Raw genomic sequence first — 26,215 nt, forward strand, 5'->3', positions numbered from 1 at the left:
ATATGCTAGTAGTCTTAACTGCAGGCTTTCTCGTAAGTGGAAGAAAAAATTATTTTCTAATTTTTTAAAACAAACAAAGTATAAAAACGGTTTGTTAACCGTCGTAAATCGATGAATATGTGCATAATTGTTAACTATCCGTTATCCTAATTTACCGCGATTAATCTACTAAATAAAGATGGTCATTGAGCATATACTTGAGGGATATGTAATAACGCATATTCTAAACAGAAGAAAAGAAAATCTATTTCTTAACAGATATAATTTGTTATGTTACTTTCAAAATATAATTGTATAATATGTATAAAATTATTGGTATAGATTATGGCTTCAACTTTCACTGTTGATCTACATAAAGGCTTGTCTTGTTGAAAATGATCGTAGGTTAATGATCACAAGTACTAAGATATTTATATTAGAAGTGCGGTCACGATATTACTAGACATGTTGGTTTGGATTAAAATCAAAACTTAAACATACGTAAAAACCATCCCACTCCAACATTACTATTGGATCGAGTCACCAAAAGACGATCACCCCGATCATCTTTTTTTTATGGGTTTAGGAAAAATTCCTTGCAAATTAGTAACTTTTTTAATAATATTTCAACAACATTTTTGGGAGTGTATGAGATCCGGGCGGATAAAAAATTGAAAATAATTATTCAAAAGTCTTCTATACCTCACTAATTCAAATGCATTTTTCCTGAGAAATTCCAATATCTTTCTTCACTATCTTATTTCGCGGTATGACTAGAGTAAAATTAATTTAATTAATGATCATGATGGGCTGGTGTAGTGCATGGTATTTGCATTAAGGAGGTGCACTCAGCCTCTGAAAAAAATTGAGGAGCTGATAAATGAAATTATCAGCGGAAAAGGTGGTAAAACACATATATGGTATCACAATGGGCTCTATAACCCAAGTGTGTCCTTCGTGGACAGCCAATATAACCTAACCTAACTTAAACTACTTCAAAAGAATTGATTGTTTAATGTGTTAAAACGAATGTTATTTTTTTAAGGAAGAAACTGGAAATTTTGGTCATTAGGAAAGTTGTTGAAACTGCATTAAGGTAGTACCTACACGAAAGTGATATTTCAAGAATTTCTCAAAACTCAGAATATAAAATATTTAATACATAATACACATGCTGTTAAAATTAGAAGATGATTTACCATGTCATACATGAGATATTAGCAATTAAAAGTGACGCAATTTGTACGTGTACATGGGAGAAGCGTATAAAAATACACAAATTTACAAATATTATATTTATTTATCAATGAATGACGTTCACCATCTCTATGAAAAACTAATATAATGTAGAATACTATATTTAGAAAATATATTTAAAAAAATAAAAATTATTTACCATATAGTTTCGATAAAAAACTTAAATAAATAACTCGTTTTAGCGATATTTTTTTATGGAGAGGATATAATAACTAATGGTAAAGTTATATATCATAGTGTGTGTGTGTATACGTATAGAAGATTTGTTAGTGAGGAACTACAGTCTTGTGAAAATAATATATGGTATATGTATAATAGTCATAGCACAGTTAATGCACTGAATGATAGTATTAGTCCAAAACTTTTTGACTGGACTGTCGCGGAGGAACTACCTTAAACAAAAAATTTTGTTTTGAAGATTATCTGACAATATTTTTTATTGATTCCAGTCTTCCTTGAATATAGCAAGCGCGTGCTTAGCCCATAAGCTACAGATCTTTGTTTTAATTAAGTAATTAATATTTCGGTATTTGAGACAGTAATGGAAAGTTATTCCCCACCATCAGCGAAAAGATACATTAAAAAAAATTTTTTTTTAAATTCTGGGAAGTTGATGGTGTCGATCATAATTATTAACATCTAATTATATAATGTTAATTGTTATCAATAGCTATTTCTAATATTACAAACTCATTTAGTAGTATTAAATTAATAATATGAAAAGCATGATAGAAATATAAATAAATTAAGAAGTGCAACAGAGATACAATCGAAAATACTTATAATAAAATATATATTAATTGCAAAGTATTAATAACATAATAATATTCATCATAGCCGTAGACAAAGATTTTTGATAGGGTAAACTCTGATACGTACAAGTATTTCCCTAGTGTTTGGTCTAAAAGGTTAGAGATATAATAACATTTTAAATAAGAAAGGTGATTTTCGTAAAAAAAACTAACATTTTTTATTTAAAAGTTTTTCGAAAATGTGGGAAACACAGTGTTATTTAAATTTCAAAAATAAATGTACTCTATTAGTCTTTCGATAAATTGCGGTTAATTTGAAAAGAATATAGATTAGGGAAATATAAAAAAAAAAAAACAAGTGAAAAGAAACAATTGACTTAGTTAATTGTTGAAATACCATGCATAGTCAGTGTTGATTTCTTTATCACATAACACATACAAAAATGTATAGACAGTGTTGATGCGCAATCGTTTGTTTTTTTGACGTCACGTAAATAACAAAAGATATTCACTTTTAAATAAACACACACACACACACACTGATATACACTTATATTAATGCATACTATAAAATTTGCATAATTTTATAAAATTTGCAAAAATGTTTCAATCAAAAGTTTTTTATTTTTTTATAAGCAACATTTTTTACATTTAAACTTTTGTTCTATCTCTAACGGTTTACAAGATGGGTCCTACGGACCCAAGACCCAATTGACCTATGATGCTCATTTACGAACTTGACCTCACTTTTTACGTCCTGAGTACGCTGTAAAAATTTCAGCTCGATATCTTTTTTCGTTTTTGAGTTATCGTGTCCACAGACGGACGGACGGACGGACAACCGGAAATGGACTAATTAGGTGATTTTATGAACAGCTATGACAAAATTTTTTTCCTAGCATCATTATTTTTAAGGTAGTACCAGCATGAAATCACTTTTCGACAGATTTGGCCGAATTTTTTTTCTCGGGTTTATAATAGCTTTATTTATGAATTCCTAAAATTTCATAATTTTTGACCGTTTAGATCGCGAGATATTTAAAGACAAAGTTCGCGATTTTGAGGTTCATGTCCCATTTAAAGCATGTAAAATGTCCGGTCTCTCCAACTATTTTTTATGATATTATTATATATTGAAGAAAAAGTAGAAAAAAATGTTTATACAATACAATTCTAAAAAAAAAATTTAGAAATTAATTTTCACTTTCGAGGTATTAATTTTGACGTAAATTGATCGAAATTGGGACGTTGGCATAATTATTTCCCATTTTAAACGGTCAAAATTTCTGAAACTTTGGGAATTAATAGTAAGCATTATTAAATTCTTAAATTTAATTTTTCGTTAAATTCTGTCGAAAAAAAAATTGTACCATTGCTTTAACATAGAAACTGCAAATACCTTGCTGGAACATCGTTAAGCGTTACAAACTTGGGACTAAACTTAATATACTATGTATATTTCATATATGCATGGTATAAAAATGTGAGCCGTCACGTTACGCCTGGCAGATGTGAAACATCAAACATCGACATTATTTTGTAAAAGTAATATGCAGAAAATAACTGCACACTACACACTACTGCATAACATCAGATCTACTGTGCACTACACACTACTGCATAGCCAGTAGATCTGATCACATCTACACACTACTGCATATAGACTGTATATATATACCATCATATAGCGTGGCGACGCTAGAAATCGGTTTTACTGGGGGAAGCAAAAGAACTTTAAAGTAAAACCTTAAGGTAAAATAAACAGCAAAAAAAGAATATTTTATTTTAAACAACATGGTAGAATACCAATAGCGTATAGAATGTGGAGCCTCTTTGTTAAACCGGCACTAGGCTCCGACACTGGCAATAATAGTATAGCAAACACTTAAGCAATACAGTGTAGTGTTCTTTTAATCTTTAGCTGTAGATGTATGTGTGTGGTCTCCTAAAAACTCACAAATACATTCGCATACGCGATTAGGTATTATTCAAATTACAGACACTAACCTAATTTGAATAAGCAACATCCGGAGAGCATTATTAGATATTATTCATATTACGGACCTTAACCTAATTTGAACATACAAAATTCAGGCGAGGATGTAGAATTAAACTTTGGGGAAAAAAAGTCGGAGACTGAATACAGGGATTTATAGTGGTGAAGGTCGTGGACGTTGTTTTACTCTTCGTGCAACCTTCTGCGACCCTTTTGTCGTATGGCCCTTGGACCGAAAATATATAGCCTGCCCGAAAAAGACACAAATTTGTTGAATTTTCACATCTACACTAATTATATAAAGAGAAAAATTTGTTTGTTTGTTTTTGTTTGTTTGTTTGTAATGGATAAACTCAAAAACTACTGAATCGATTTTAAAAATTCTTTTGCCTATAGAAAGCAACTATCAGCAAGTAACGTGGGCCGTATTTTATTTAAAAAAAATTAGGGTTCCTGGAGAAAAATTAAAACCCTTGAAGTTGTGAACAAAAGTGGAAAGAAGTGAGAGTCAGGGAAGTGAAGTCTATAGCGCGGTAGTCTTTGTTTTCAAATTAAAATTGAAATTGCGCTGCGTACCGGATGGGAAACAGCTACTAATATATATTTTTAATTGCCACAATAGTATATTTACTCCCCATTTTATACGGAAGAGTTACTTGACTTTATCGCATATCTCTAAGTCGAAATAAACGCAAAATTTAAACCATTCTAAGTGTAATTACTATAAAATTACATGTGATTCACATATAATGTAATAGTTACAACACTTAGAATGATATAAGCCAGCGCCGGATTAACACATTGGGTCAATTAAAAAAAAAGAAGATAAATCACCTTAGTGTCCAGGTTAGCAAATTGACTCAGCTCGGGCAATTGATTTGATCTTTGAATATGCAATCCTAAGTAACAGAATCGACTCAACTCATTGAATTATGCACTTGAAATCAATTGCATAATGAAAAATTTAAAAAACTATACGAGCTGGGTTGTTTTGGAAAAATGTCTGTCAGTAAGAAATATGTATATTTTTTTGCTAATCTATTTTATTATAATCTCGTATAATTTGGTTATGGCGATTAGAATGATTTTCTTGAAATCTTGACTATAGCTTACTAAGCAATTCGAACTTTTCAACAAATGATAGCTTTTGTAACAAGTCGTTCTCCATGGCCAAAATCGATAAACTATTAAGTCGATCTTGACCTATAGAAGACTCAAACACGATTTTAACAGTTTTAATTTCGAGAACGATCTCTCATCAGTAGCATTTGTCGTCATTAATACTGAGTAATTTTAAAAAAATTTTTGTCAGCAACTAAATTATTTTTTATCTTGTTGGGGCCCATAGGCTCAGCTTAGTCAGCCTATGTTATACTCCGTCGCTGGGTATAACTCGTGCATTTTTTGTGACACAGAGATTTAAAAGTAAATATGATAAACTGAAATCTACTCATCAACTTTTGTACACTCAGTCACAACTATTTAATTGTGTACTCAACTTGTTTGTTATTTGTAATATTTAATATACTGGAATCACCATTTTAGTAACAGTTGAACACAATATTCATACAACATTACATCCCAAGTACATTTAATAATAAGAAGACATTATTATTATTATCAATGTATGGTGTCATTCTTGTTAGCACAGAGACAAATGAAACTAGTGTCTAGTTCTGATATGAGAGCACATGGGTTAAAGTGGTGACATAGATAATATTTTAATTTTTTATTATTATTTATTTTTTTAAAAAGTTTTAAAGTTATTTAATTATTATGGGTGATGTTAAACAATCAAATGGTAAATTATTAAATGGGAAAGTGAAACATCGACGCGCAAAAAGTGTAGCACGAGCTGAAGATATACAATTACAAGAATTAAAAGCACGAAGATCACAACCTGATAAACCGTACGTATTTAGACTTTTATCAATAAGTTAGTTTTTTTTTTTAAAACAAGAAATTATGATAAGAGACTATTTGAAATTAATTACTTTCCTGACTTTTGTTTGTCTGTTTAATGATTTATTTATTAAAAAAATTTTTCCACTGTAACACATAAGAAATAGTGTTCGGTGAAGATTTAAAATAACGCGCTTTTTTATCAAGCAATGTTGTCTATTGTTATGTTTTCAAATTAGATCAAGTATTTCTATCAACGTTTTTATAGACCAGTATTCAGGCCTTACTAATGAGTTGGGACTTTGAACTAGACAACCCTTTTAGCAACTGTTGGAATTTCTCTTCATGTTTATTTAAAATTGAAATAAAAGTGAATAGTCTATGCGCTTATCAAATATTTTCAATTTTATATTGATAATTAATTGGTATACCGGGTGTTTACGTAAACTTCCGAGTGCTCTTTGTAAACTAATAAATGATTCATTATCTTCCCATTTCAAACCATACTAAGATCTTATTAAAAAGTTTGAAAATAAGATTTTTTAAATTATATACGGGACCATAACTTATAAGTTTTTTTTAGGATTATAGATGTAGATGGCCATAATTCATAGATTAGTTGAGCTGTTTTCTTCTCCAATTTATTGTACCTTCTGAGGTAGCTTCTGTTGTACCTTCCAACAACTCCTTATTCTAGAATTCTTTTGTTTAAATTATTGAGATAAAAATTTAAATGAAACACTTATGGAAAGTTTAGAAAGAGATATCTGACCTGGAAAGTTTATGGTGCAGCATCCGGTACAAGGTTATTAGAATGGCTCCCTAGTGACATAACGATAACTCCCTTTTTCTTACAATCTCAATAAAGATAAGAGCAGAGTCCCAAATCATTTTTCGTGTTAACACCTGTTAGTTTAATACTCTTTTATTTTAATTGTCTTGTCCGTCAACTCGAAAACTTAAAAACAAAAATATAGAGATACAGAAATGCTTTAACAAAAACTGACTTAAAGTTAGAAAAAGAAAGAATTCCGAGGTACAAAATGTTTTATTTTAAATAACTGTTAATTGAAGCACTCTTTTATTAAAGTGTATTTGACTTTAATTATAAAATCAGCTTAAAAATTAATCTTTTTTATAACGCAATATTTTTGTTATTTCTGTATCGACTGTTTGAACAATTAAGAGCGTCGTATTTCTCGTTTTTATTTTAGCTACTCTTTAATAAACCTAAATTCCTCAACTTCAAAAACGGTCTACATCTAAAAAACTTGATAACGTGACAACATTTTAGATACCAAAATTCTCGGTAGCACGGTGTTCTCTGGCACGAGAAAATTGGCGAATATTAGTTTTTTCTTTTTCTAACAGGAAGTTCTTCGAAGAGAACAATCTATAATCTTTCCCTTATTCTAACAGGAAAACTAACATCTTGAATATTGAAATTTTCGAAGAATTGTTTTTTATGTACAGGACATAAAGAACCTGTATTGGCCTTTGTCACTTTATCATATAGATTACATTCAAGCAAAACGGTGTGTTTTTAGCTTAAAGTGTTTGTTGTAAATTGGTTGTCTCTGTTTGTTGAAATAATAATTCATTCCGTAGAAAATGTTGCACAATTTTTATTAATTATGCATAACAAAAAATATTTGAAGTATAAATTATATAACTTATTTTTGTTTATTTATTACTGATATTTTTTATTTATTACAGTACTAATTATTCAGTTTTAAATTTTTAATATTTATTATGTCACAGAACGAATTAAACGAATTAAAAAAAATGATTTTATCTTTCTAAATGGACAAAATTTGATATCAAATATTCAAATTTATATCAAGCCATTTGTTAATATTTGACCTATCTTCCTAGTAATCATAGGCTTTAATAGGAAAATTACGGAGATGTTTTTATTATTTATTAGACTTTTTGAAAATACGTACTTCACAACTCCTTCATAACAGCCAGGGGCCTCAACTACAAAGGGAAAGGCAAGGCACTTTTTGCTCTCCACCCTAAAATATTATTGGAGAGGTCATGTTTCCCGGAAATTTCGGCAACTGGAATAAATATTTGAAAATTTGGTAGAGATATTCTATGATACCACATTTTTTTCTGTAATCTCCATAGTTCATCTCCGTAACCTTTACACCATTGTTACTCTAATCGTAAATTACTCCCTATTTACCATCAACATGTGGTTTCACGTTTTTTCCTACGATTAGAAATCACTATTCTCTCTGTTCACTTTATAAAAAAATTTTGTTGCACACCTCTCCTCAATATTTTTTCAACCTGCCACCCTTGATAGCAACAAAAAATTTGCAAAGATAAATTGATCAGTAGAGGAAAGACATAACGACCTTATTTAAATTTTTATATAAATCGCACGCAAATCCAGACCACCAGTGAAAAGAGCTCATTCCGGATTTTAGTTTAAGAGCTATTCAATCCCAACTCAGTTAAGCCTATTGCCAGAGTGAAACTGCATGCATTATTAGGTTAAAAAAGCTAGGCTGTAAACTGAACGTCTAATTAAGCTAGTTGGATGCGACATATATAAATTGACAGGTTATGTGTAGTTATGATATATAAATTATAAAGCTTTCTACATTGGGCTGTAAACTCCTTTATTTGCTCATGAAATTGTAACTCCTTTGTTTCGCAATTTATGGAAAAGACTGATAAATGATTTAGTCGATAGTTCGACATAGTTGTCCTATATTTGTTTTTTATATCCATCTAATGTTTCAATTCAGACTTGGGACATTTTGTATCCATGGGGCCTTGTATGAGAGAGTAAAAAAGGACTCGTGAGTTTCCCACATTCGCGTTCGCGGTCGCGTTCTACTTTATAGTCGGCGGTATTTTGATCTTCATCGCTCTTTTCGGATTATAGGTATAGGTCATTGTATGCAGCAATTTTAATAACTATTTTTTTTCCAATTTCGGCTTATAAGAAGAATTTGAGATGCTTGTACAGAAATGCCAAGCAGCTTAGTGGGTGTAAGCCTTCTCTTACCACGTTTTTCTTATTGAGTGATTAATTAGCGAATTTACGTATGCGCTTTTAGGTTATTTACAAAATATTTACTAAAGCCTGTGTAGCTGACACCTTTTTCTATTAACTTAGATAACAATTACGTTTAATAGATGCTAAAAGGTAAGTAAGTACATACTTTAATAGTTGATTCGAGTAAGAAAGACTCATAGATAGACAGATTATGGTGTCATACTATCACATTCGTATTAAAATTCATAAATGCTCCTATTTATTCAATACTAGCTTGATACCCGCCCGCTTCGCTGGACTTAAAAGTAAAAACCACCGCCTTATAGCCTCCACCTCTCTTGATCTCACTTATCGCCCTTCCATAACACTTGAAGGGATTTTTTTTACGAAGTTAAAAGATATGCAGTTTTCAAGTTTTTAAATTGTAAAATAATCATAATTCATTGAGAATATTAGAAAAGGTGGCCATGAATTGTTTGACATTTACTATTTTAAATTTTTATAGAAATCTTTAATTTATCGTACAAAATGATGATCATAGCTCTGCTCCTCTGCGATCATCATTTCAAACCATAAATTAAAGATTTCTGTAAAAATTTAAAACAGTAAATGTCAGATTAAATTTATTTTTTTTTTTAAATATCTTTATCTTTATAATTTATAGCTCATGTGTTATTTTGATGAATGAGCTATATTACTGTACAGTTTCATTAAAAACCATTTGCTAATTTTTGCGTGAAAGCGTAACAAACAAACATGCGTACTTTCACATTTATAATATATAGGGATAACTATAATTGTGAAATAATTAATTTCAATATTTTTCTATAAAGTCTCTCTAATACTCTTTTTTAGATAAAGTGAATTTATATATAAATCGTATCATAATTCTGATAATAAAAGTCCATACTCTATAAAAAACACGCGATTTAGTACAAATTTAATAATTCCAAGATAATTTTGTTATACTAGAATTAGAGATTTTTAAATAGATTTTTTTGAATTTGTTAATTGGTGTTCGTGTATAGATATTAGCCATAAAATGAAATCATGACCTTACTATATGTAATATATATTATTTATAACTTATGCTACGTTTCAATGGAAAATACTATTATTCGCATGAATAAGTTTATATTTTTATTTAAGAAATTTGAAAAAAGACGTTTTTTTTTATTAACTTGCTACCTGTCCTACGAAAATGAAGTTTTGAATCTTAAAGTTCGTATGATATCCTCTTAAATCTTATATATGTAGGTATAAATGTTATCTTGATTTGTGTACGCTTCAAAAACTCAAAAAGTTCTGCATCGATTCAGCTAAAATTTTTACACGATATACCACCCACTTAGAGGATGGTTTTTATCGACGGGGAAGTGGGGATGAACAATCAAATATATCCAAGTAAGGTATCGAATAAAAGAGCATGACATGTACATTACCTACATAACTATAACCCCCGACGCAAGGGGATATGGGAGTAGTATGGAAATGGGGATGAACAATCTGAAGTCTTTTATCGGGAGGTTGTCAAATTTTATAAAATTTACAAGCTGTTAAACTTCTCATCTATTTTCATAAAATCATAATGTGCCGCAGCGGAAAGCTCTCAGTAACATCGTAACCTTTGCCTATCGAAAATTGTAATTATATACCTAAGGCTAGAAACTGTAATTTTGTGGGCAAAAATCCCTTGTGAATAGAAATCTGTGAAAAAATTAATATTGTAAAGTGTCATAAACATTTGTTTAAATTTCTATTTTCGAGGTGAAAATAATAATATTCTTTCTCAATATTTAGAAAAAAAAAAAATTAAATTTAATATGTTTTTATTTTATTTAAATTAACAAAGCGGGTCCGATATTGAATATCCAATATTGATGCTCACATCCCTATGGGATGCGATAATTAATATTCATTTACAGTTTTATACATTGTAATGGATGTCTTGAAGGCCTATAGTATGTGTATTATAGATATCGTGCAAAGTATAGATATTTAGTTTGAATTTGGTTTTTTTCAAAGACATATTATTTTGATTCATTAAAATTTAACATTTTTGCAATTAAAAGTTTTTTGATTAAATAAATAGCATACATCTCTGCAGTCGCTAGTAACCTAGTTGTTAAAAAGCGACCTTAAATAAAATAAAAAAAATCATGTATAAATAAAATTTCAAAACAAAAATTTGTTAAGAATATATTATTTATTTAGTAAATTTATTAATTATTTTATTTTTGTCTTGATTAATTAATGAAATAAACAAGAATGCTAAAAAATTTCAAGGTTAGTTAAATACTTAAAAAATTGTTACAAAGAACGTAACTGCATTCATCTACACTGCATCACGACAAATACAAACTGTGTCAGCCGTGTGTGATATTATTTTTGGGTGCTAGAATAATATCTTAAAGATTCAGCAAATTTTTGTATTCATTGAAAAATTAATGATCATGATCAATATGCTTTTGTAAGGTTTTCAATGTTTCAATCACGTGTATCGTAAGATTCTGCTCCGGAGTGAATAGGCTTTTGTGCACTAAGAACAAATTAGTTGGATAAAAGTTGCTAATGATTAATCATGACATGTAAATAACAAAACACAAAGATAATTTTTATAAAAGTTGAATATACAAAAATGATTGTATGTCACGGTATGTTGTCATTCAAGACTTCATGCCACTCTACACTGTTTTAGAAGTAAATTTGAAATGCTTTTTAAAATGCAAAATATATAAGGTAAATAGCTTTTTAAATAATACTTTCTTGGTGTAAATCAGATACTAACGTATCTGATTTTTCAAATTTAGGACAAAAGCCTATTATAGTGAATTTATTTTCTACAATTTTGCTATGACTAATATTTTTATACCATGTGTATGGAATATATTAAGGTATATTAAGTTTAGTCCCAAGTTTGTAACGCTTAAAAATAATGATGCTATGAACATAATTTTGACATAGGTGTTCATAAAGTCACCTAATTAGTCCATTTCCGGTTGTCTGTCTGTCTGTCTGTCTGACAACACGATAACTCATAAACGAAAAAATGTATCAAGTTGAAATTTTTACAGCGTGCTCAGGACGTAAAAAGTGACGTCAGGTTCGAAAATGAGCAGCTTAAGTCAATTGAATATTGGGTCCGTAGGACCCATCTTATTTATATTCCTTATTATTATATTCTTTATAAAAAATAAACAACTTTTATTTGAAACATTTTCTCGAAAAGATCACTGTTTACCCGTGAGGGCGTAAATTAGGTTCGAACAGTTTTTAGTGTGTATTATATGGGAATATCAGCCATTTGTTTGTTTTCCCTTTTTTATAACTTTTATTGGTAGATATGTTAAATTCTATGTTATGCCTTTGTAAATATAATATGCATTTGTAAATATAATCCTGCGATCTGGCATGAAGGAAAACACCAAACATCAATGGAAATAGATTAAATGAATGGATTGTGTTCACTGCGATTTTGTTTGCCTTAGTTTTAAGCACTGATCTCTTCTGTTATATAAGATCAGTGGTTTTAAACCACTGCGTGAATCCATCCATGTATGGCCGCTGCGTTAGACCTACAATTTATAATAAATATTTTCATCGTTTTCTTTGCAAATACCATAGATATGTAACATATAGATAGACGATCCCATGTATTGAAATTGGAACTGAAATTAGTCTGAATTTGAGATATATAAGTCAGATACATAGATATATACTAGTGCCACCAAATGAGTGGCTAGAACTAAAAAAATAAAACTTAAAGCATGCGTTGAATGATTTTTATTTAGGTCCCAGCTACTCATTCTGATGCGCTGGGGATGTACAATCAATATAGAGATAGAAAGATACTTAAAAAGATACTTAATTTTATTTTTTTACTCAATATAGATCCTCTATTCAGTTATATACAGACCAGTGGTAAATAATGATTACATAAAATTTTTTGTAACAAACTTCTGATAAATATTTCTATTATTATTATTTTCAAATTTTGTGTCAGAATTTGAGGAACTACAGTTCAATCAAACTTAATTTTAAATGAATCATTTAAAAATTGAGTATCTAAACGTCTAGAAGTTCGTTGCTATATACCATGCGTTTAATTTATATCTTGGCATAGGCATCTCCCACGAGTATGACTACCTACGTTAAGCAATGCGTGTAAGAAAGAGGTGTTATAGGCGTTACATGTTTCTTGAAAGTGTTGTAGAGTCGGTTCCCTTTAAGTTGTACGATTCTACTGCTGCTGTGTGTGTTGTATACAACTTGGCGCTTATCGAAGCTACATTCAACCCATAGCAAGAAAACATGCCTATAACACGCATTACTATGGCAAGATGTAAATTAAACAACCAGTATATGAAACAATTTATGCTATATATTTTTCTACAGTATCCTTAAATATAAATTCTGATTTTTTAATCCTTCTACTTTTTGAACTTGAATAATAATAATCATGTAAAAAGATACCTATTATTTATGCCATTGTTGAAAAAAAAGTTATTAATAAAATATAATAACGTCTAATGTCTATATATAAAAGCCTTGAACCTTGAGCAAAATAATAATTGTTTGTTTTGTGTGATAGGTTTGTTTAGAGTATGCAAATTAACGAGTGCATTTGTTTTCTCCGTTTTTTCTTTAAACATAAAATTTTTCAATACTTTTACATGATAACTGCGATAATTATCCTTCTAAAAAGTTTTCGTGTTGTGAAAACGACTGACGAAGTAAAATATTTTTGCTGAATATTAATTGGTAGCACTGATTTTTAAAGAAAATACTTAAATTGTATTTAAGCCAAAATACTCGAGTTTATTAATAAATTTCGAAGTAATAGAAACTTTAGGTAAACAATTTTTGATTCTAGACCATAAATTACTGTTCTGGCCTCTTTGTGCCAAGGACTAATAATGAGTACCGGGATTATGAAACTCCTAATGAGAATTTTCAATAGCCTATACTATACTATATACCTATAGTATAGTATCTTCTCTTGTATATTCAAAACCGGCTATTGCATCTCTGTTTGCTCGTGTAATATAATTAGGCTAATTGCTAGTAGAACGGAAAATACAAATAAATGTTTTTACTTTTTAATTTTAATCCTCGACTACACGGATGAACCGATTTTAACTTCTTTTGTTTGATAAGTAATTTAATAGTTTATAGAGTTGGTTTATTTTATGTTGGACCTGACCTTACAAACAAAGATGGGGTAAAAATAGGAAAATGATATGTCCAACGAAGCCTGCAAGTAAAACAGCTGGTTCTTTTGTATATTTAGACAAATAGTTTTGTATAATTTAAATTATGATTTATTTATTTAAATTGTTGATATGTGGTCGATCTGAAGCGCATTATAAATATTATTTCCATAAAAATCAGTCAAAATACAATCGTTAATATTTATTTTTTTTTATACCCTATTAAGTCGAGATAAAATCCACACAGAATAATAAACATACAAAACAAAGCCTTTATTAGTCAATTTATAAAAAGTAGTCGTCGCTGTTGTTTTGCCGTTATCCATTAATTAATGTGAGTATTTACCTCTATTTATAACTTTATGGCCTTGATCAAAATATTATTTATATGATTAAAAATTTTTTTGTTTAAATAACTACATTTCCATGTACAGGATACGCTTCTACATAGTGATTTTTTAAAAAGTTTCGAGCAAATTTTTTCAAAATCGAAGTGGAATATCATTAAGTGAAATTTACAAAATTTAAGACACCCCCGAGAAATTTTTCGTGTTCGGAACCATAAACTCACGCCTGAAACATTCTCCATTAAATTACCTTACAAACGAAACAAAAAAAAAATCAAAATCGGTTCATCCGTTAAGGCGCTACGATACCACAAACAGACAGAGAGATACACATAGAGGTCAAACTTATAACAACTCTTTTTTTGGTTCGGGGGTTAAAAAACGGTTAAATCCTCGAGCCATTTTATTTTTGGGAAAAGAAAAATTACCTTGCTGATAAATTTTCTCTTTTATAAATAGGACTACATATTTTTAGTGGCAGATTCTAATACTTTCCCTCAAAAAGAATTTGTATCAAATTTTACTCATCTTAAAAAAAAATTTATAAAACGTCTACATAGATATGTTTTGTAACTAATTTTTACATATCTTCAACAATTTTTTCGAAAAGAGAAATGAAGCCCTTTTGTGCATTTGGTTTTTGGGATGTACATGTTTTGAAACAAACATTTACACAAAAATTTTGGAATTTTTTTTTAAAAGTGTTTATTTTAGTAATAGGGCATTGGCAATTGGGGCTTGACCTATGGGTCCGTAGGACCCATCTTGTAAACTGTTAGAGATAGAATAAGATATTTAAAATTAAAAAATCTTCCTAATCAAAAAATAAACAACTTTTGTTTGAAACATTTTTTCGTAAACATCACTGTTTACTCGTGAGGGCACAAATTAGGCGTAAATAGTATAGTATGTATTATATGGGGATATCAGTCACGTATATGTAACATGTATGTATGTGTAATGTCATAGAGTAATCAACACTGTCTATGTATGGTATTTTAACAATTAACTCAGTCAATTGTTTGTTTTCACTTGGTCTTTTTTTTTACTGAACCATTTTAATTCACGTTGAATAATTGCACATAGGTACGTTACTGTAACCAAAAATTTTAAGGAAGTATTTACTATTTTAGACGGTTTATATTTCGGAATTTCCTAACATAAAACTGTTTATATATAGCTATACATATTTTTTAATGAAATTAAAAGGAAATTTACTACACCTTAATTCGTAGAAATATTTTATTTAAAAATAACTGTAAAATGACTAAAAGAAAGTCATGTATTTTTTTTTTTCATATTTTTATTTTTCAAAATAATCATTTTATGTTGACTTTGAACTCTGTGTGACTCATTCACGTCTAATATTATTATAGTAGTATACTTGTGACAAAGTTTATAGTATCATTTTTACAAACTCGGACAAACACCCGTCATCCTTGATAGAAAAAATACTTGTGTGTACGAGGCCTTAATATAAATGTACCTATTACCTTAATTTAAGTATAGCTATTACGAGGATTAATTAAGTATGCCTAAATTTAAGTATACCTATTACCTACTATATTTGAGCTTTTTACCGAGACCAACTTTTTGAACTTTAAAGTTTGGCTTCGAACCGAATAGAACAATTTAATTGATTCGAATTTCTAATATACCATGCATATATGTAATATGCAAAGTATACTAAGTTTAGTCCCAAGTTTGTAACGCTTAAAAATATTAATGCTGTGAACAAAATTTTGGTATAGGTGTTTATAAAATGACCTAATTAGTCCATTTTCGGTTTTCTGTCCGTCTGTCTGCCGACACGATAACTCAAAAACGGAAAAAGATATCAAGCCGAATTTTTTACAGTGTACTCAGGACGTAAAAAGTGAGATCGAGTTCGTAAATGAGCAACGTAGGTCAATTGGGTCTTGGGTCCGTGGGACCCATTTTGTAAACCGTTAGATAAAACAAAAGTTTAAGTGTAAAAAATCTTCCTTATCAAAAAATAAACAACTTTTGTTTGAAACATTTTTTCGTAAACATCACTGTTTACCCGTGAGACGGAAATTCGGCGTAAATTTATAGTTTGTATTATATGAGATATCATTTATGTATGTGCAATGTAATAGAGTAATCAATACTGTCTATGCATGGTATTTCAACAATTAACTCAGTCAGTTGTTTGTTTTCACTTGTTTTTGTTAAATATAAGTTATTTTAAATCAGAATTAAAAGATCGAACCACTTAAATTAAACTGTGTGCTTTAAAAACGTACTATGTTTTTTTTAAAGTAATTTAATCCGAATTGTTTGGCTTTTTATGTAAAATATCATACCAGAAGTTGTATTATTGATACAATTACATTAATAGGACGACTTCATAATAAATGTATTGAATTCAGTCAAAAATTTATCTTTGAATTAGGTACAAATATTGTGCTCCGTGATCCATTGTGTCCCACCTTTCCCTACATCTTTAATCCTACATGCATCTTCTTTATTCGTCTAAAATGTTAGAAATATGATTTTTATATTTAAATAAATAGTCAATGAATAATACAAATTATAAAATAACCTTCCTCAATTTATAACTAATAGAATATAATATGTCTAGAGAATTTTAATTTATCTTTTGGAATACGCTTATTTTATAAAGAGGGTGGATTCTATTTTAACTGTTGACTATTTGTTAATAATCCGTTATTATGTGGATTATGTAGTAGCACTAATAAATATACAATTACTGTATTATTGTAAACAAGCCATAATGGATATGGACTTTAGGGGCCAGATGAATAACTTTCTTATTGAGTGGCTACATTCTTTCTTCGTTTTATACATAAGAACGTCCTTAAAAACTCTTCTTACTTCATATATTTTATATAGCTAAGGAGATAGCTTACAATCGGTATACAATCTACAGACTTGTATGTCCATCTATACAATTATATTGATAAAATAGAGATTAATATGGTAACTACCTGAAATAAAACTCATGCACGGAACGAATAGTTTTATATGTACTAAATTTTATTACAATTCACAAAATATTTCATAAGAAATTTCTGTGCTTAATCACTTAATTTAACACACAAGGATATGATTAAATTTTTGATTTCGATGTTCGGTGTGAAAATAATACATTTTTATCAGAAAATTAAAAAACTTATATGATTTCATGTGTTTTATTTCAGAAATTTGTATTAAAATTTATTAATTTTTCTATACTTAATGCAAATCACGACTATATATAACCCTTTATAGTGAATAATACTACCTAAACTTAAGCGAAAATCATAATCATGCATATGCCTTAATGCGAAAAATTCTGACATGGTAAATAATTGTAAAATATTAATAGGCATAATACTTCAGTAATCTCAAAACCTGAGGTATCACTGTGGTGCCTCCTAAAGCACATCCCCAAGATTGCGAATGTCTATCTAGAAGTCGAAATGTTTCTGCAGAAACTATAGAATCTGTAAGATCTGGCTCTTACATCTGAAAATGCTGAAAGCTAAAATACAAAATAAAAAACCAAGAACTGTAAAAATTTGGTAATAAAGCCCAACTATTCCTACTTCTAATTAGAAGGGCTGTTTATAGAATACTTAAAAATAAAATTTTTGTAAAGTCCTGTATAGTCATTAACGACCTAAAATCTAAAATATATAAATTATGATTAACAATTGGGTCAACTTCTATAAAATTAAAGTTTCCATTGATTCTTTGATTGTATTTACAATAATTACCGGAAAAATCAATTTTAATGTGACATTTTAATTCAATGGTTTAATTTTTTTGCTGTATGACAAAAAAAAAAGTATTTTATAAACAGTCATATAATATACGTAAGGGAAGAAGAAAACATGAAGCATGTTGCCGACGTACGTTTCCTAAATTTTTTATACAATAGTCACTATGGTTTAAAGTATGAAAATTATTATTATTTCTTAATTAAAATTTCTCATTTATTTTATTGTTCTAGATGTCATCGACCACAAGATTCACTGTTCTCATGGGCATCAGAATTCGAAGATTTTACTGGATTCGTGAATTGGGCTTTCTTATTACTTAGTATAGGTGCATTACGATTACTTTTAGAAAATTTTATCAAGTAAGTGTACAATTTTTATTTTTCTAAATTAAAAAAATCTGGTAGCTCAAGGAAGAATGATTTTCTTCTCCGTGACTATTATTTCCCTTTCAATACTTAAACAAATCAACCTATTACGGGTTGCTGTGCAGTAACAAATGGCTAAGTAGTTATATGTCCACCAAATCTTTCTTTCAAGGATAGAATAAAAATATAAGTGGAAAAAGAAGTTTCATTCATGGATTCTTCAATCACATAAATTCTAGGACGCGGTTCTAGAGCTAACTGTATAACGATTACATGTTGAAAAGAGTACCTACAAGTACAATCGATGGATGTGATTCTATGTACATTAGCATGGGAACCATGCATGATTCAGTATGATGTACCATAGTTCACACATTATGTTACATGGTTCACATGTTTTTAATAGTTGTTTAACATTTAAATTCTCACAAAAAATACATAATTCTTAAGAATAACAGTGCTATAAATAGAGACAATTTCAATTATAATATTTTAATGTATAGCTTTAAAAAACACATAAGTGTAAATTTTGATTCTAGGTACTACACCTTACCTTAATTATTATACAGTAGAATCTCGATAACTTAAACCTCGGTAATTAATAAAAAAACCTCTGTTACTTCAAAAAATACTATGTTCCCTTCCCATCAGAGCCCAAAACCTCTATAACTTAAAATACGCAACCTCTATAACTTAAATAAATAATCTCTGTATAGGCCCTCAGTAACTACATAGAAACATGTACATACCTCTATATTAACTAGGGTACATAGAAACATGTACATACCTCTATATTAACCTTTACCTAACATAGACACTTGATAACTTAAAACCTCTATAACTTAAAATATTTTGTGTTTCCCTTGGACTTTTAACTTATCGAGATTCTACTGTATTACAATTTTAAAATACACGCCTCTCTCATTTAATCGGCAACATTTTTTGGATAACGTGTTTCTCTTTTAAGTGGTAAAATATGTTCGGCCAAAAAATTCCCATTTATGTGGTAACATCGTATTGAACAATCCTGTATAACGAAATTGGTTCTTTTTTCATATAGGTATGGTATTCGAGTTGATCCTATACAATGGTTTATTGTATTAACAGGAAAAGATGCTGGTGGTGCAGAACATCCATCAATAGTTCTTTTATTATGTAAATATATTAAATTAGTTAATTTTATTGATTGATTCAATTTATCATTGTAAATTTCATTTATATTCACAGATACTACTGTTCCAATTGTTATCAGTTTAGTTATTGAAAAAGGATTGTCTATTGTAAGTATTTTGAATACAGGGTTGCAAAAACTAATGCATTTTAAGAAGAAAATTCCTTTGTCGTTTTTCGATCAAAGAATAATTGAATTGTATTTATAACTCATGTGAAAAGCGCTTAGTGAGATAGTCCTCTAAACAGTAATTGTGTTAGTATAGGAAATTTGTCAATGAACCCGAACTTTCTGCCGCGTGGAAATAAGCTCCTGAGTTGAAATGGAGCATTTTCTCTCATTAATGGAAGAGCGGTCATTTTCGGGAAAGTGGGGAAGGAGGAAATAAAACTAGTAAAAATTGATAAAAATAAGGGTTAGATGGTTTAATTGCTTTTTTTCGGGAAGGGTAGGGGGGATATGTCTGCTAGCTTTACGTTACATTTGTGCGGTCGTTAGGGAATTTATTTGGCAAGGAGCAGAAATTTTTACTCATTTTATTTCCCCCTTCTCCTTTATCTCCATAATGGCGGCTCTAAGATATACATAGAGAAAATGCTCCACATCGATTCGAGGGCTTATTTGCCAAGCGGCAGAAAGTTAGGGCTCATGGATTTTTGTACGTGCCATATCCTAGAATAATGTTTGCAATATAATTTTATTTTTGAATTAATTTTTTTAGGAATTAGTTCCTAGTGGACCAGGTGCTGTAGCTCATGTTATTAATTTATGTGCCTTAGTTATGATGCCAGTGGTTGTCATAAATTTAAAAGCACATGCATTTAGTTTGAGTAAGTAAATCCAACTATTCCAGGTAGAATAAAAAATGTGATTTTATAATAATATTGTTATTAATTGTTTTTTAGTTGGAGCCACGACAGTCTGTATGATATATAGTGTTCTGTTTTTAAAATTATGGTCATACGTACAAGTAAATAGTTGGTGCCGTGCTGCACAAAAAGCAAAGAAGTATCGTCCAGGCGGATTACGTAGACAGTCACTTTCAGTTAGTAGTATCCGTAAGTCATATTATTTTAATCGATGTAATTAGCAGAACAATTAGCCTACAAAGCTCACGCGTACAGATCTGAGCTATATAAATTTTTCAAGTTTACCACAATATTCAAATCAATTATTTCTCAACTATAAAGTAGCTATCATCAGTTATTATGTATTATCCTCCGTAGAGAAAAGTTTCGCATTCTCAACTGTGTTTGGTAATTGAAAGAAAACAAAAAAGCTTTTACTAAAACGTTCGAAACTCGAACTGTAAAACTTCCTTTGACAATGCGTAGCTTGGTGACAAAAGGTCGAGCAAGAATGCGTCGTAATAACTCATTTAGCAGAGAATTGCAAAAGCTTTCAAGTGCACATATTGAATTTCTTGTAAAATATTTTTTGATTGTACGCTTTCAAGGTTCATAAAAAATTATAAGATAATTTTTCTCATCCTTCCAACGCTCGATACAAAGCGATAGGGGATGATCAAAATTGTTCACCTCTGCGTTCAAAAAGTACAAGTTTTCTAATTATTAACGATAAACGATTAATGAGACCATTATATTCGAAAACACAGCTGTTTGAAATGTCGTAAAAGTTTGAATTTTTTTAAAAGAATCGTTTTTCTCGATTGCAATTGTGTTTGTTTACGAATTTGGGATCAGTTCTCTTTTTATACTCGATCTTCCGCTCTAGGACAAATAAATAATTGTTGATTGAATTAACTTATCGCACTCTAAATTAATATTTGCGTGCGTCAGGTAAATTTAACGCCCACAATGAACAATTGCCGCGTTTGTAAAAAAAAATTATTGAAGTGTTTCCAATACTATCTTGAAATTTTCTTTGGAAAGTTACATATTTTTCCTTCAAGAAAAGATCAAAACTTGTATGATTAAGTAATTTCATAATAAAAATAATAAATTCGTATAGTTCTGCTAATTTTATAAACATGCTTTATTATTTCGATTTACGAAAATAAAATGGTATTTTATTTATTTTAGATAGTAAAGTAGATGGTAATAAAGAAAAATTATCCGATTCAGAAGATGAAACAAATTCAGAAGTGTCATTAGTTCAATATCCAGATAATTTGACGTTAAAAGACATTTTTTATTTTTGTTTAGCACCAACGTTATGTTATGAATTAAATTTCCCAAAAACAAATCGTATACGTAAACGATTTTTAATTAAACGTATTATTGAGGTTTTGTTTGGTTTTCAAGTAATACTTGCTGTTTTGCAACAATATATGGTACCTTCTATTAAAAACTCATTAGAATCCTTTTCTAATATGGAATTTACAAAAGCAACAGAACGACTATTAAAACTTTCAGTAAGTTCTTTTACAAATTAAATATTTGAATATGTTTGCGTTTTCACGATAAATCATTGCAAGTTATATCCCAGGAAAATCAAACTTCAAAAAATACAAATGAAAAAATTCAAAATATTATAACTTTATTGATTATGCCCATTATACTTTAGAGATGTCAAGTTCTATTCATAAAATACAAAATTGTTACGCAAGTGTGGCATGGGAAATGGATACAATACAAGAAAACGTGTCGTTCGCAGTTTGTTGTAAATTTTATTTAAATTTTTGTCTAAGGGCGGGTATAGAAATTGTAACATTATTTATACAATGAGTGCAGAAAACATGGTGAAACTTAACGAGGGGTAGCGGTTAAAAAAGACGAAATTTTACGTGATGTATTTTATGAATAGCTCCTTATAAAAAATGCTTTTCATTTTTCGTAAAACTGATTTTTTCCTAGAAAATGGGTGGCGAGCGTGAATATGGAATTTTTGGTTTATTAATATATTAAGGCCCTATTTAATTACATAGTCTGCTTCTAGAGTGAAACCATCTTTCCAGTGCGCTCTGATAATGTATTTTTATAGAATGATTAGTTTAACGGTTTAGTTTTGGCCATCATATTTTTTTTTGGAGCCATTTCTCTTACCGCTGAGAATTTTTTTGGAGGATTGCGAAGAATTAATAGTCGTTGGGGGCCAATTAATCGATTTACCATCGCATCGTTGCGATAAATATATGACACGGTGCATATTTTCTTGGTGAAACTGCAAACGAAAGCATAACGCTATATATTATTCGCTATTTATGGTTTTACTCTTTTAAAAAAGGTCTTTATACAACGAAACACATTCCAAAATATGGACGTCATAACCTTGCTAGTCGTCTATTGTGTTTTTGGTCGCTTTAGTTTATTTTCATCTTTGTCTGCACACTCAGATGCTGTTTTTATCAATTGTGAACTAAAAAGGTCATCACTTTGTACAGGAATTACGATACTCAAAATGCCATGTAAACGGTCTATTGATGTCTTTATTATGTCTGATATTTTACGGACTTTACGAGTGTTCAAAACGGTTTTTTGGATTTTTTTAAAATGTTTTTCGACGTAACAGAATAATGGCCGAAAATACAGTTAAATTTTATGGACAAAAATATCTCCGGGTCCATTTTTCTTTCTTTTAATTTTTTAGTATTCCACTTATCTAATTTCAATAATTTTTTTTTTCAGATTCCAAATCATTTAGCCTGGTTATGTTTCTTTTACATTATATTCCATTCATTTTTAAATTTAGTTGGTGAAATAATGCATTTTGCTGATAGAAAATTTTATTGCGATTGGTGGAATGCAAATAATATTGACACATTTTGGCGTTCATGGAATATGCCTGTGCATCGTTGGGCAGTACGTCACGTTTATATACCAATTGTTGATCGTGGTTATAATCGAATGCTAGCTAGTACTACTGTATTCTTTATTTCTGCATTTTTCCACGAATATTTGGTAAGTTTAAATACAAATCATTCGGTTATTTAAAGACACTCATTCAATAACATGTATGGTTTACATTTTTTTACTCGTGGCGCTGACATCTTTGCGTTAAAATTTAATACCCCCCAAAGACATTGATATTTATTTGCAAAGAATTTTATATAAGTTGAGGCAGTTAATAATAATTTTTAGTTTTTTATATGCTATTGTCGTTGATTTTTAATGTTTTTCCATTTACAGGTTAGCATTCCATTACAAACATATAAAATTTGGGCATTTACTGGAATGATGGGTCAAATTCCATTATCATTTTTTTCACGTTTTGTTGAAAAGAAATTTGGACCGCGTATGGGTAATCTTGTTGTATGGTCATCTTTGATAATTGGACAACCCTTATGTATTATGATGTATTATCACGATTATGTGATTACGCATTATCGTAAAGAACTCTGGGAAAGTTTCAGTCACGTGTAATTTATAAAAATATTGGCCATAATTACTTCGTATATATATAGATTTTCATTATTAAAAAGCTTTAATAGCTTAATTTTATTCATGTGCTATATAATTTCTACCTTGCCATGTTTAGTTACAATCAGAATTTTTTTCTATTTTGTTGAATATAAACGAATCTTGAATATTATGCTAGATAGACAAGGTGTGGGCAATCTTTACGTTTCTCGAGTCGGAAGACATTTTACCTTTTTTTCCATTGGAGAACATTTGTATAAGTAGTTTCGAGTATCTGCGTACACATCACGCAAAAGCTATTCAAAATATATTTTATAATCATTTCCTGTCTTAGAGGCAATTAGACCACACAGCCTTATTGCTTTCCATTTCTAAAACTACTGGGTATCTTAAAGACCTTTTAAAAACATTTTAATTTGTTCAAATGTGTGCATTAAATTTGTACATACTGAATCTACGATACCCATATGTATTTGTTCAAATGTACAAGTTTTTGTAGGCCCACAGTGTTTACAAATATAAAAATTTCGATCGAGAAAAATAGCCTCCTTGTTTTTCGTTTAGAAAAAATTGATTTAAAAGAGAGGAAGGCTTATTCTAAATGACAATGGGTAACTTAGACTTTACCAATCTATTTTTCTGATTGTAAGCTAAAACTCGTAATATGACAATTTGTAAATTTCTCTATTAGTATAAGATTTCGAAGTAAGTATATAATAATATTCTATTGTCCATAAATTATGATTCAACTTCGATACATTTTCTAATTTTCCATCGTGCAATAAAATATTATTTTAAAAGACTGGTAGAGTTAATAAATTTAAGTATATTTGTAAAAAAGTATATAATATTTTTATAAATTACAATAAAAATTTGTCTGGAATACATTATGCACATTTTTATATAATGGCCCATATTAATTGGGTATATTATGCAAGCATTTATATAAGTATTTTTAAGTGTTATATTTTGTATAGATATCTCATATTTTTTGAAAATTTGTAAATAAATAATTTTAGTAATGTTTATAAAATTTGTTTGTTTTTTAATTATTATTAAGCTTCTAGACGAAATTAATTAGACTAAAAAAATTCCATGTACGAATTTAAGTTAAGGTAAATAAATTATTATAAAATACGTATCGACCAAACGGAGAGGGAGAGTTACGATGCTATTTGTTACAGTAAAAAAATTTCACGTAAAGCAAATGAATTTTTTTTCTACAAAATTTGTTTCAAGTATAAATTTTTCGCATCCTTGAGGAAGTACAGCCGACGTTTTTTACTACAGTAAGACCCATGCCAATCACAGTGCTCTAAGGCGAATTTTTACTCTTAGTGTTTAAGTTGAAAGAAGAAATGCAACTAGAATATGTTGATGTTTTAGCAAATAATGAAACAATTAATAAGTTTGATCCGTAAGAAATATCTGAGATGCCAGTGAAGAAAGCCAAACAGAAAATAAAAAGAAATTTTAATGAAATTGAAAATGACAATTTTTTTTAACGAAAGGTGATATCCTGACTAGACCAACCGATGAGTATCAAATTTTTGGAGATTTTGTCGGTTGTGAATTAAGAAACATACAATCTCGATATCTCCAAAGGAAATTAAAACTTGCTATTCAACGAGAAATATTAAAATTTTCTGAACTGGATGATAAATTCAACACAAATACTTTCGTTGCAACATAGTGAAGATTCAAATGTTTTGTGATCGTAGACAGAATATACTTAATCGTATAGTCTATGTATAGAAGATTTTGTATAAAAATTATTCAATGCCCGCCCAATGATTGTTGACTTTCATGAGCATGTATATGAACATTTTTATATGTTTAACCATAAAAATTTTGTACCAATTTCAAATGAATAAAATGATACATTATCTGGAAGTATAGACAATGTTTCACAACGCGTTATGCATAGACGTTTTTGGAAACATTTTTCCGTAAATTTAATAAATTCGGTTGGAAAATATTTCGCGGAAATGTAGTTTGTAAATCTAAGAAGTTATGAAAACGTTATGATATAAACTTTTCTCCATCTCTTACCAGGTACGAGTATGATCTCTTTGAGTATTCAGAAGGCCAGACTATTCTGTCATTCATTTCTGTTAGAATCGCTCTATCTATTACGATGATCACTAATGAA

The 26,215-nt window shown here is 29.3% G+C and overlaps 1 protein-coding gene across 2 annotated transcripts; it reads left to right on the forward strand.

Annotated features, from left to right (window-relative positions):
* The first annotated feature begins 5,548 nt into the window (after nt 1-5,548).
* LOC123306060 (diacylglycerol O-acyltransferase 1) lies at nt 5,549-24,862 on the forward strand. Of its 2 annotated transcripts, none has more exons than XM_044887931.1 (9): nt 5,549-5,894; nt 18,439-18,567; nt 19,634-19,728; nt 19,801-19,853; nt 20,466-20,574; nt 20,650-20,826; nt 21,832-22,118; nt 23,332-23,604; nt 23,833-24,862. In XM_044887931.1, the coding sequence occupies exons 1-9, from the start codon at nt 5,761-5,763 to the stop codon at nt 24,064-24,066; spliced, it is 1,491 nt and encodes a 496-aa protein (XP_044743866.1). In that variant the 5' UTR covers nt 5,549-5,760; the 3' UTR covers nt 24,067-24,862. The 2 variants fall into 2 exon arrangements, with proteins under 2 accessions (XP_044743866.1, XP_044743865.1); XM_044887930.1 differs by having other exon boundaries at nt 20,650-20,802; nt 21,787-22,118.
* The last annotated feature ends 1,353 nt before the right edge of the window (nt 24,863-26,215 follow it).

The sequence above is a fragment of the Chrysoperla carnea genome, chromosome 1 (assembly GCF_905475395.1).
Source record: "Chrysoperla carnea chromosome 1, inChrCarn1.1, whole genome shotgun sequence".
Lineage (NCBI taxonomy): Eukaryota > Metazoa > Arthropoda > Insecta > Neuroptera > Chrysopidae > Chrysoperla > Chrysoperla carnea.

Coding starts and splice junctions, on each gene's coding strand:
- LOC123306060 (XM_044887930.1), top strand. CDS start 5,761: ATGGGTGATGTTAAACAATCAAATGGTAAATTATTAAATGGGAAAGTG. Junction 18,568..19,633: donor CTTTTAGAAAATTTTATCAA/GTAAGTGTACAA, acceptor TTTTTCATATAG/GTATGGTATTCGAGTTGATC. Junction 20,575..20,649: donor AGCACATGCATTTAGTTTGA/GTAAGTAAATCC, acceptor ATTGTTTTTTAG/TTGGAGCCACGACAGTCTGT.